The 12,641-nt window shown below is 46.1% G+C and overlaps 1 protein-coding gene across 1 annotated transcript in view; it reads right to left on the reverse strand.

Moving 5' to 3' along the window:
- Window positions 1–431: 431 nt before the first annotated feature.
- Window positions 432–12,641, reverse strand: part of B4GALNT2 (beta-1,4-N-acetyl-galactosaminyltransferase 2 (SID blood group)) — a 50,065-nt gene continuing 37,855 nt past the window's right edge. Inside the window, exons 8-11 of the mRNA XM_077852879.1 lie at window positions 7,522–7,709; window positions 6,622–6,762; window positions 2,748–2,967; window positions 432–1,681 (exon numbers count right to left, since the gene is read on the reverse strand). Of these exons, the coding sequence (XP_077709005.1) occupies window positions 1,476–1,681; window positions 2,748–2,967; window positions 6,622–6,762; window positions 7,522–7,709 (755 nt within the window). The 3' untranslated portion in view covers window positions 432–1,475. The remainder of the gene's footprint in view (window positions 1,682–2,747; window positions 2,968–6,621; window positions 6,763–7,521; window positions 7,710–12,641) is intronic.

The raw sequence follows: 12,641 nt of genomic DNA on the forward strand, positions 1-12,641 counted from the left end.
GACACAGGCAGAGGGAGAAGTAGGCTGACGTGGGACTCGATCCAGGGTCTCCAGGATCACGCCCTGGGCTGAAGGCCACGCTAAACCTGGCTTCTCTTTCTCCCTGGGCCACCCGGGCTTCCCTTTTATTTTATTTTTTTATTTTTATTTTTTTATTTTTATTTATTTATGATAGTCACACACACAGAGAGAGAGGCAGAGACACAGGCAGAGGGAGAAGCAGGCTCCATGCACCGGGAGCCCGACATGGGACTCTATCCCGAGTCTCCAGGATCGCACCCCAGGCGAAAGGCAGGCGCTAAACCGCTGCGCCACCCAGGGATCCCCTGGGCTGCCCTTTTAGAGACTTTAATATTCTAATGTGAATTGCAACTTTCCAAGAGGGAGATACAGCTTTCGGTATTTTTCAAAATTGTTGGACCACCAAAACATTTTCATGGAGTTTTATTCATATCTCAGAGCCACATTTTCAGGGATCCTGAACTACCCCAGAGCACCTTCAGCAGCAAAGAGTGGAAGCCCTAAAGGCAGGTACAGTAGCTATAGAATCTGCAGACTCCCGAGATAACAGACAGAGCCTTCCTCCACAACATGTGATGGCTCCTTTCTGCACATGACATGGGTCTTGAGTGATCAACAACTGATCTCAAATTCCTGGCAGCACCACTGCACTTACACTATTTATCATGGCACCTTAGCACAGGTTCGGAGTTCAATCCCTGGTGTTCTGGAATGTGTCCTTACAGTAGCGAGTCTGATGCCAGGGAAACCTTTGTTCTGGCAGACAGGAGGCTACAGTGCTCACTTCCCTTTCTCCCTCTGCTGCCTGAATCCCATCCATCCTCCCGGCTTCAGCTGACCTCTCCCCACAGAGACTTCCTCAGCTGCCTGGGCCCCAGTCACTCCTCTCTCCCCTGGTTCCCTGATCCTGGCTGCACAATTCTGCTAGCCGACTGAACTGGACCAGGCTGCATCATCCTCAAGACCAGGACCCTGCATTAGTCCCATTATTTGAGTCCCCAAGGTAGCAACAAATAAACATTTGTGGATGTTGGAGATGATGCTTCTGACTATGATATAATTTCTACCAAATAATCCTCAAAACCCCACAGCCATTCTTTTGACCAAGGATACCAACCCATAATATATTCTTTTGCATGAGATCAAATGAGATGATGTGAGATGCCCTGTGCACGGATGCTCCACAAATGGTACCACAACATACAAACAAATAATGATTATTACTGATAGGCCTCTGTTGCCCTTCTCAGGGATTGGTCCATTTCTAATGACCCTAAGTCTCTGATGGAAATTGTTAGTCACTGAGCCCGACTCATCTGTCCTACCCACTCTGGCTTGTTCTTTACAACATTCATCTCATCGGGAGTCCCTATTTTGGTAGCCCAACCACCAGTTCCGCTGTCCTAGACACCCACAACCAATAAGTCTAGAACATTTCTGATGCCTGGGCACCCTCATGTGGAGCACTGGAGATGGTTCTTGAAGTAGTGGAGAGCCAGCTTGAACTGGACCTGGTCGTTGGTGTTGGTCCGGAATGCACTGTAGGTCTTCTCCAGGATGGCCAGCTCCGGATCAGCCATGGGAGATCGGACCTGGTGACCTATCACCACTTCTGGACATGATCCCACGAGCAAGCTCCCGAGCCCATCGATAAAGAACTCTGCCAAGAGAGGAAGAACATGACCTTCACCCAGAGCATATTCCAGGTCTAGTGGGGGAAGGGAAGCAGGGGTATAGTTTATACCCATGGGGAGGTTGAGCGCCCTGCAAAACCACCTGTCCAAGCTGATGAATTGGAAGGAAATAAATACCCACATTTCTCAGAGGTATGGACAGAGAGACACAGATGAGCTTTCCAGCTGGACAGAACTATGAACTCCAGAGCTGAGGGAATAAGAGGAATGAGGGGTACACCTGGGTGGCTCAGTGGTTGGGCGTCTGCCTTTGGTTCAGGTCATGATCCTTTTGATCCTGGGATCAAGTCCCACATTGGGCTCCCCACATGGAGCCTGCTTCTCCCTCTGCCTATATTTCTGCTTCTCTCTCTGTCTCTCATGAATAAATAAATAAATTTTTTTTTTTAAAAAAGGGGGGCAGCCCGGTGGCTCAGCGCTTTATTTATTTATTTATTTTTAAAAATTTTTATTTATTTATGATAGTCACACAGAGAGAGAGGCAGAGACATAGGCAGAGGGAGAAGCAGGCTCCATGCACCAGGAGCCCGACGTGGTATTCGATCCCGGGTCTCCAGGATCACACCCTGGGCCAAAGGCAGGCGCTAAACCACTGCACCACCCAGGGATCCCGGCTCAGCGCATTAGTGCCGCCTTCAGCCCAGGGCCTGATCCTGGAGACCTGGGATCGAATTCCACATCGGGCTCCCTGCATGGAGCCTGCTTCTCCCTCTGCCTGTGTCTCTGCACCTCTCTCTCTGTCTCTTATGAATAAATAAATAAAACCTTAAAAAAGGGGGGGGGAATGAGGGAGGGGACACAGCTGGAGGGGTAAGGGTGTCTCACATGGGAGCAGCAGATGGGAGATAGGAAGTCACAGTGAGGGGAGGAGGGAGGCAAGAGAGACCTTGAACTCCTGGGTTGGGGGTTGGGGAGGGAGAGAAGCCCACTGCTGAAGGCAAGGGCCATGATCAGTGGCTCAAGGTCCCTGGAAAGCATAAATCCCAAGGCCAGTGTGCAAGCCAGCACCTTCCTCACTCAGCCTGTCCCCACCTGAGTGAGCCACTCGCTGCAGGCGGGGGTCGAAGCCCACTCTCTGGAGTCGCTCTGTGTGGGCCAGGAAGAAGTTGACAACGCCACTCGTCACCACGCAGTTGGGGAAGTCGTCCAAGGGCCTGAAAGAGCCTGGCCTCCTGTGAAGGCAGTCCCCATTCTGACTCTTCTCCAGCAACAGCTTAAACTGGAACACGTTTCCAAGCACACTGCCACCTACCTAATCGGTGGGCAGAGAAATGCATGTTAGAAAACCCAGACTTGATAGATCCATGTTGCCTCTGCCAGGAAGCCTTCCTGGACTGAACCTCAGTTACAAGAAAACACACCTGTTCTCTACCCTTCATACTATTCCTTGGATACTTTTTTTTTTTAAGATTTTATTTATTTATTCATGAGAGATGAGAGAGGGAGAGGCAGAGATACAGGCAGAGGGAGAAGCAGTTTCCACACAAGAAGCCTGATGTGGGACTGGATCCCGGGACTCTGGGATCACGCCCCCAGCCAAAGGCAGGTGCTCAACCGCAGAGGCACCCAGGTGTCCCTTCTAGGATACTCTTTTGCTGTGGTAGCCACAGCCCTCTGGGCACTTGGCTATATATAGGTCCTTTGATCTTTTCATCCTGCTTGATGTGAGAAACAAAGGCAGAAGGAAATGTAGATAAAATTCAGCGTCCATCTAACCTGCAGCCCATTGACAAACACTTGAGGCTGACGGAGTATAAAGTTCCTACAGGAAGCCCCCAACTGCCTTAATGTTAATGCCTTGCCAGAGGGAAAAACAACCTTGGCTTGACAATAGCCACGCCTCAGGGTTCCCGAGTCTTCTTTTTCGCATGTGAAAATCCTTTTGAAACTTCCCTTATCTCTACCTCCCCCAACCCCAGAGTATATAATCCGCTGCTCCTCACAGTCCGGGGCAGCTTCTCTTTCGGCCCATGGGTCCCGTCCCTGTTCTTGAATAAAACCACCATTTTGCACCAAAAACGTCTCAAGAATGCTTTCTTGGCCATTGGTTCTGGAGTCCACCAACCCTCACCTACATTCAAAAATCTCCATCACTGCTCACTCCAGAAATGTCCATGGAGCAGAGAGCACCAAGTACAAGGGGCAGACCGCTCTGCTCCACTTCCCCTACAGCAGGCTCCCTCTTTTCAGAAGGCAAGTACCTCCCTCCTTGAGGAGGAGCAGTGTTGCGGTGCAGGCGAGCGGCAGCCTGCGTGCACACGGGTCCCTTTCTGGAGTCCCTGCTGCCAGGCTTCCTGCAACGAGCCACGTGCCGCGCATCTCAGGCTGCCCTCCTCCCACTCCTGGCTCTCCTGAGCCGTCCACGCGCTCACGGAAGATGTGTGCATTTACACGTGTGAGCCCCAGCAAGACAGGATGAGCAAGGACATCCATTCCTGAATCAGCGGCATCATCCAGGGTGGCTTATTGTCCCCGTCCTGCATCATCAGTGCTTTCCTCTTGCCTTTAGCAAACAGACCCTCTGGGTTTTGACTGGCCCAATTTTTTTTTAAAAATATTTTATTTGTTCATTCACGAGAGACATAGAGGTAGAGACAGAGGCAGAGGGAGAGGGAGCCCGATGCAGGACTGGATCCCAGGACCCCGGGATCATGCCCTGAGCTGAAGGCAGATGCTCCGCTACTGAGCTACCCAGGTGTCTAACTGGCCTAAGTTAAGATACAGCCAGCTACATCACTAAAGACTCCCTCTCCGCACTTTCCTTGTGAGGTTTGACCATGTGTCTAAGTCCTGGCTGAAAGGATGGAAGTTAGAAGGGATGTCTGCAGCTTCTAGCACATTCTTTGAAGACAGATGCTTGTCTTCCACTTTCTCTCCCCTTTTCTTCCGGCCATGCAGCCGAGGACCATGACGACAGTGTGGCATCAAGACAAGGAGGCTAGTCCAGGCTGACGCGGGAAGTAGAGTCAGGTGCCAGCTTGGATTTTTACATGACGGCAACTATGCTTTCTACCTCACTGATGCTACTGTGATTTGCTCTCTGGAAGAGTAGCCAGGAGAGGTCTTCATCAATACAGATGCCTTGGGGACTGTCCTGGAAGAGGTAACTGTGATCACAATGACACTGATCTTATACATTTCCTGGTTTTTCTTTCTTTAAATTGTTTTTTTTTTTTTTTTAATTTTATTTATTTATGATAGTCCCATAGAGAGAGAGAGAGAGAGGCAGAGACATAGGCAGAGGGAGAAGCAGGCTCCATGCACCGGGAGCCTGACGTGGGATTCGATCCGGGGTCTCCAGGATCGCGCCCTGGGCCAAAGGCAGGCGCCAAACCGCTGCGCCACCCAGGGATCCCTTTTAAATTGTTTTTTTGGGCAGCCCGGGTGGCTCAGCGGTTTAGCGCCGCCTTCAGCCCAGGGCCTGGTCCTGGGGACCTGGGATCGAGTCCCGCATTGGGCTCCCTGCATGGAGCCTGCTTCTCCCTCTGCCTGTGTCTCTACCTCTCTCCCTGTGTCTCTCATTAATAAATAAATAAAATATTTAAAAATAAAAATAAAAAAATAATTTTTTTTAAACTCCAGCTTTTATTGAGCTACCTTTTAATTTATTGAGCTACACATTAAAAATGTACATATATTTTTGGAAGCAGCCCTGGTGGCGCAGCGGTTTAGCGCCGCCTGCAGCCCAGGGCCTGATCCTGGAGATCCCACCTCAGGCTCCCTGCATGGGGCCTGCTTCTCCCTCTGCCTGTGTCTCTGCCTGTCTCTCTCTCTATCTGTGTCTCTATGAATAAGTAAATAAAAAATCTTTAAAAAAATAAATAAAATTGTACATATATTTTTAATTATATATTTAAGGTGTACAGCTTGATGTTTCAACATATGTGTATACACACTGTGAAAAGATCACCACCATCAAGCTAATTAGCATATCCAACACCTACTTAGTTACCAGTGAGGACATGGCCAGAAGATCGAAGATCTATTCTCTTCACACATTTCAAGAATACAATACAAAAAAAAAAAAAAAAAGAATACAATACAGTATTATTAACTGTAGTTGCCTTTTTCTTTTCTATTTGTGAAATGATTTTTGATGTTCTCATTCTTTTTTTTTTAAGATTTTATTTATTCATGAGAGACACAGAAAGAATCAGAAGGAGAAGCAGGCTCCCTCTGGGGAGCCCAATGCAGCCTGGGATCACGACCTGAGCCAAAGGTAGATGCTCAACCACTGAGCCATCCAAGTGCCCCTCTTTTTTTTTTTTTCAGGTGCCCCTCTTCTTCTTTTTTTTTTTTTTAATGTCATTAGGGCTACCTGTGCTTTTATTTATTTCTATTTTCTTTAAAAAAGATTTATTTATTTATTCATGAGAGACATAGAGAGAGAGAGAGAGGCAGAGACACAGGCAGAGGGAGAAGCAGGCTCCATGTAGGGAGTCCGACATGGGACTCGATCCCAGGACTCCCAGGATCATGCTCTGGGCCAAAGGCAGGCGCTAAACTGCTGAGCCACCCAGGGATCCCACATTCACATTTTTTAAAATGGTGTGTGACAGAACCAGAGAGTACTGCTGTAGTGAGCAGTTCACCACACCACTTATAGTGATACATAAACACACCTCTTTAAAGATAGAACAAGGGTTAATGTGTGTATGTATGTGGGGATCCAAATTGCTTGGAAAAAAAGTAAAAATGGGAGGCAAAAAAAGAAGCCACAGACGTCCTGATTCCTAGTGTGATGCTCTCAACCCGAGCTGTGCTGGTTTATGCATCTCCTACAACAGCCCCTCCCCTTCCTGGGTACCCTCCCCCTCCTGCCCCATCCTCTCCTCCCTCTTCCCCTTCCCTCTCCTGGATGTCTCTAAAGATCACCACTGAGGTAAAACTGGCAACCCTCCCTTACCACATCCAGTTCTGTTTTCTCTAGGACATCCACCAGCACTTCAATCTTGGTCTTGTTGTTGAAGAGAAAATCATCGTCCACCCAGAGAATGTATTTGGTGGTGACCTGAGATATAGCCAGGTTCCTACCAGCAAACCAACCCTGCAGGTGAAATGAGGTTAGATCAGTAGTTGCCATTCTTGGCCACATATTAGAATCACCCAGGAGCTTTCTAAATTCCCAGCAGCCAGGCTGTGCCCGAAATAGGTTGAGAACCACTGGGTTAAAGTGAGTCCATGTCTCAGAGGCACTGGAGGAAAAACAGTGACTCCCTGAATCAAAGACTGAGGCGAAGAAAGGCTAGGAAGTCCTTTCTTGGTCCTAGAGTCAATGTGGATGGATTGAAGTCCTTTTTCAGCTGAGTGTCTGTGACTCTCCTTCTATTGCCCCTTATGATGCCTGGAAGGTGTGAGAAGGTGGAATGCTATGGTATATGTAATACCCATTTCCTTCTGTGTGTCCTTGTGGGAAGGAGGGTGTGCGTGTGGGAAAGAGAGAGAGAGAGAGAGAGAGAGAGAGGGCACCTCTAGCTTGGGTGACATAAGGATCACAAGTTCCTCTGCGTGTCAGGAATCCTTAGAATGTCAGGCACCTCAAGTCACTTAGAAGGACCTCAGTGAATGTCCCAAGTGCGAGGGAAAGCAGAACAACTACCTCGTTAATGAAGAAATGGGAGCATGATCCAATTTTTCTGTGAATTTGGAGTTGGCAAAGGGACTCCGAGGAGAATCCCACCCCCTCCACTCCGGGATCATGCTTCCTTGGGAAAGCCACTCAGGCATCCCCATCCAGGGTAGAACCTGACTCTTGGGGCCCTCTTGTCCCAAGACCCAGATGTCTCCCCACCTGGGAGGGACGTACCTTCCCAAAGGGCATGGTGTAATACTCCACGTGGTTGTCAGTAATCTTCAGGGGCTCCTTGCTGTCATCAGCTATGATCACTGTCAAGTCTGGGTAGTACATACGAATGCTCCGGAGCAGAGTCATGAGTTTGTGGGGACGGAGGAAAGTTTTGGTGGCAATGGTCACCAGGTTTCTGAGCTTTCTCTCTGAGCAAGAAAAGGGTAAATGTCACAGCTCTGCCTTCTGGGAAGCCTTAGTGACTTGACTTATACTCTTCATGATTGCCTTATGCCACGACCCCACAGTGTGGGCCTTGTGCCTCTCGTACACCATTAGCACTTAGTAAGAGTTTGTTAGTTGGGACAGAGAATAAATATATTTAAAATATACCTAGCTTGTTGAAATTTTGTCTGTCTTCTAGAATTTCTTTCCCCTGTTGGCTCCACTATGCCACTCCCTACTGTCTGTGTGAATGCCTCATCTTATGCTTGCCTGTCAGCATTTTGCTTGCATCCTGCCCTCATGTTAACACTAGGAATTGCAATGCACTGAGCTCTGCCCATCATGGGGCTCCAGATGGAGGGGCATGGGGCCCAGGGAAGGAAGAAAGCATCTAAAGGACTTGGGACCTGCCCCTGTCGTCAGCTGCGGTCCTAGAGAGAAACACACTTGGTCTCTCTCCTCAGGAAGACATGAGTGGAAGTAGGTCAGTGGAGGGCCTGGGCCAGATCATCCAGCTTGAGGTGTGAACTTGGAAAAGGAACAGGCTCATGATGAATCAGCTGGAGCTGCTGGTGTGTTTTCTGGGATTTAGTCACCAAATGTGGAGCCATGCCAGCTGACTGAGCCCGTTGGATGTCTGGGTGGGTGGGCTCTGTTGGACTCCATGCATGCTGACAGCCACAACACTACCTGGGGCTTGTGGGTGAGTGCTCCAGAACCCCACTGCAGAGCTCCTTCTCAGAATGATGGAAGTCAGAAGTCATTCCAGAATGCCCTTTTTAATACCTGTTCCCCCTGGGTCTGAGGGAGTGAGGGAAAAATGATCAGTGGGAAGAGTCAAGTAACTTGTGTTCAAGGACATGCCAAATAAATTGTGTCCTTCCTTTTCTTGAGCCACCTGCCAAGTTAGGTTCTTTTATGATAGTAGAGAATCAGAGGCATGAAGTACTGTAGGGTGTGGTCAAGATAGAGGACTCCTGGAAGTTGGTGGTATAGCTTTCTGTTTGAGATTCCTTATTTTTCTAAATATAGAGCAATGATAAAGAAAACTACAAAGATATAACCATGCTCAAAAATACATTTTTGTTTTAAATAATACACATTATTTCTGGGACACCTGGGTGGCTCAGTGGTTGAACATCTGCCTTGGGCCGAGGTCCCGGAGTCTTGGGATCGAGTTCCATGTTGGGCTCCTGCAGGGAACTTGCTTCTCCCTCTGCCTATGTCTCTGCCTCTCTGTGTCTCTCATGAATAAATAAATAAAATATTAAAAACAAACAAACAAAAAAGTGACACTACCTCACAGCCATCCTCAGGCCCAGCAACCAACTCTTTAATAACTCCAATATTATTGGAGACAGGAACCCTGAGACTCCAGTATAAAAAAGTAGATCAGAAATCTGGGGAAACAGGGAGTCAATCCAACTGTAAAGCTCTGAGATGGGAAGGAATCAGGAGAGAGAAAGGAGAGACGAAAAAACAAAACAAGCAAGTGAAACCTCCTACTGAACATGAGCTCACCAACAAAAATTACAAAACGCTTAAAGAAAATTAGTATGAATGACAGCCAATGAGTCTACTGTGTACAAATGAATGCATTCCAGATAGACCAAAAATAATAGAGAAGTCCGAAAATTATTAAAAATGAGAATGTTAAAATTCTTAAAAAAATTACAGAATCATGCGTATGAAAAAATAAATAAGAAGGGGATCTCTGGGTGGCTCAGCGGTTTAGCGCCTGCCTTTGGTGGAGGGCGTGATCCTAGAGTCCCGGGATCGAGTCCCACGTCGAGCTCCCTCCATGGAGCCTGCTTCTCCCTCTGCCTGTGTCTCTGCCTCTCTCTCTCTGTGTGTCTCTCATGAATAAATAAATAAAATATTAAAAAAAATAAGCAAATCAGGCATAAATGAAATGAAGATGTTTGGATATGAAAACAACTTAAGAGGGATCCCTGGGTGGCGCAGCGGTTTGGCGCCTGCCTTTGGCCCAGGGCGCGATCCTGGAGACCCGGGATCGAATCCCACATCGGGCTCCCGGTGCATGGAGCCTGCTTCTCCCTCTGCCTGAGTCTCTGCCTCTCTCTCTCTCTCTCTCTCCCTCTCTCTCTCTCTCTGTGACTATCATAAATAAATAAAAATTAAAAAAAAAAAAAAAAGAAAAGAACTTAAGGGATGCCTGGGTGGCTCAGCCATTGAGCGCCTTCCTTTGGCCTGGGGCGTGATCCTGGAGTCCTGGGATCCAGTCCCACATCCGGCTTCCCGCATGGAGCCTGCTTCTCCCTCTGCCTCTCTCTGTGTCTCTCATTAATAAATAAATTAAAAATCTTAAAAAACAAAAAAACTTAAAATTATTGAAAAATAAATGTTAAGAGCCAAAAGGGTTACCTGACGTCAGATGTATTAGAATGCTCTTAAAAACATAAGAGAATGTTATGAACAACCTTATGACCAAAATTTGGTTGATTTTACATCAAATGGATAATTTTATAGAAATACTTAAAAATGGACTCAATGGTTATATTAATAACCACTAAACACACAGAAATGTTATTAGATTTTTTTCCTCTTTCCCACTCCTTTCCATTCATTTTTTTCCCCTAGCCTCTAACCACCTCCCCTGCAAATCTAGACAAAAAAAGAAAGAAGAAAAAAAAGACACAGGGACCAGACAAGTTTTAACAAAACATCAAGGGACATATAACTCCTGCTTTGTTATAATTCACTTAAGAAAATAGTTAAGAAAACAGGGATCCCTGGGTGGTTCAGTGGTTTAGTGCCTGCTTTGGGCCCAGGGCATGATCCTGGAGTTCCAGGATCAAGTCCCAGGATCAAGTCCCAGGATCGAGTCCCACATCAAGCTCCCTGCATGGAGCCTGCTTCTCCCTCTGCCTTTGTCTCTGCCCCTCTCTCTCTCTCTGTGTCTCATGAATAAATAAATAAAATCTTAAAAAAAAAAAGAAAGAAAATAGTTAAGAAAACAAACAGAAAAAAAAAAAAGAAAACAGGAAAGCTACTCAACTCATGGGACTATATACTTTTTATAACAAACCTGGGCAAGGACATTACAGGAAAAGATTTTTTTTTGATAGTCTTATTTTTGAACACAGATGCAGGAATCCTAAATAAAATAATTATATAAAATAATAAATAAAATAATTCAGCATTTGGTCAAAAAATGCACTGTAATCAAAATGCATTTATTCCTGAAATGTGAGGATACCTCAACATCACAAAATCAAATTAGTGTGAGTCACTACATGAACCCAATTAAAGGAGAAAAATATTTCAATTGGTGCAAATTATCTGATTAAAATTCAATACTCATTCATAATAAAAACTCTTCGTAAGAAAACAGAAAATAGAAAGTAGAAACAAAAATCTTTAGTCGGGCACCTAGATGGCTCAGTTAGTTGAGCATCTGACTCTTGATTTCAGCTCAGGTGGTGGGATTTCAGCTCTTGGGGTGGTAGGATAGAGCCTCACGTTCAACGCCATGCTTAGCCTGGAGTCTGCTTGCCCTTCTCTCTCTGCTCCTACCCCTCTCATGGGCTCTCTCCCTCTAAAATGAATAAATAAGGGGCACCTGGGTGGCTCAATCAGTTAAGTATCTGCCTTCTGGTCCGGACATGATCCCAGGGTCCTGGGATTGAGTCTTGCATTGGGCTCCCTGCAGGGAACCTGCTTCTCCCTCTGCATATGCCTCTGCCTCTCTGTGTGTCTCTCATAAATTAAAACAAACAAAAAACACTGTACTGGGGATTTTAACCAAATGCAGTAAAGCAAGAAAAATAAATAAATTATAATATTTAAAAGAAAAGGAAGAGGAATGCCTGGGTGGTTCAGTCAGCCAAACATCTGGCTCTTGATTTTGGCTTAGGACATGATCTCAGGGTCATAAGTTCGAGCCCTATGTCAGGCTCTGTGCTCAGTGAGGAATCTGCTCAAAATTCCCTCCCTCTCCCTCTGCCCCTCCTCCAGCTCTCCTCCCCACCCTCTCTCTTTCAAATAAATAAATAAATCTTTAAAACATTGTAAAAAGGAAGACAACACCACCTCACACCAGCCAGAATGGCTAAAATGAACAAGTCAGGAAATAACAGATGTTAGTGGAGATGTGGAGAAAGGGGAACCCTCTTACTTTGTTGGTGGGAATGCAAGCTGGTGCCGCCACCCTGGAAAACAGTATGGAGGTTCCTCAAAAAAGTTAAAAAGAGCTACCCTATGACCCAGCAATGGCACTACTAGGTATTTACCCCAAAGATATAAAAGTAATGATCCAAAGGGGCACTTGCAAATAAATAAATAAACAAACAAACAAATAAAAATAAAAAGGGGGCACTTGCACCCCAATGTTTATAGCAGCTATGTCCACAATAACCAAACTATAGAAAGAGCCCAGGTGTCCATCGACAGATGAATGGGTAAAGAAGATGTCATGTATGTATGTATACACACACACACACACACACACACTAGAATATTACTCAGCCATCAAAAAATGAAATTTTGCTATATGTAACAACATGGATGGAACTAGAGACTATTAGGCTAAGGTGAAATAAACCAATCAGAGAAAGACAATTATATGATCTCACTTGTGTGGAATTTAAGAAACAAAACAGAGGATCATAGGCGAAGAGAGGAAAAAATAAAGACAAAATCAGAGGAGACAAACCATAAGAGACTTAACCGTAGGAAACAAACTGAGGGTCACTGGAGGGGCAAGGGGTGAGGGATGGGGTAACTGGGTGATGGGCATTAAGGAGGGCACATGATGTAATGAGCACTAGGTGTTAATAAGACTGCTGAATCGCTGACTGCGACATCTGAAACTAATAATACATTAGATGTTAATTTATTGAATTTAAATTAAAATTCAGACCTTTACATATATGAAACTTGGTATGTGACAGATT

The sequence above is a fragment of the Canis aureus genome, chromosome 16 (assembly GCF_053574225.1).
Source record: "Canis aureus isolate CA01 chromosome 16, VMU_Caureus_v.1.0, whole genome shotgun sequence".
In the NCBI taxonomy this organism is placed as follows: Eukaryota; Metazoa; Chordata; class Mammalia; order Carnivora; family Canidae; genus Canis; species Canis aureus.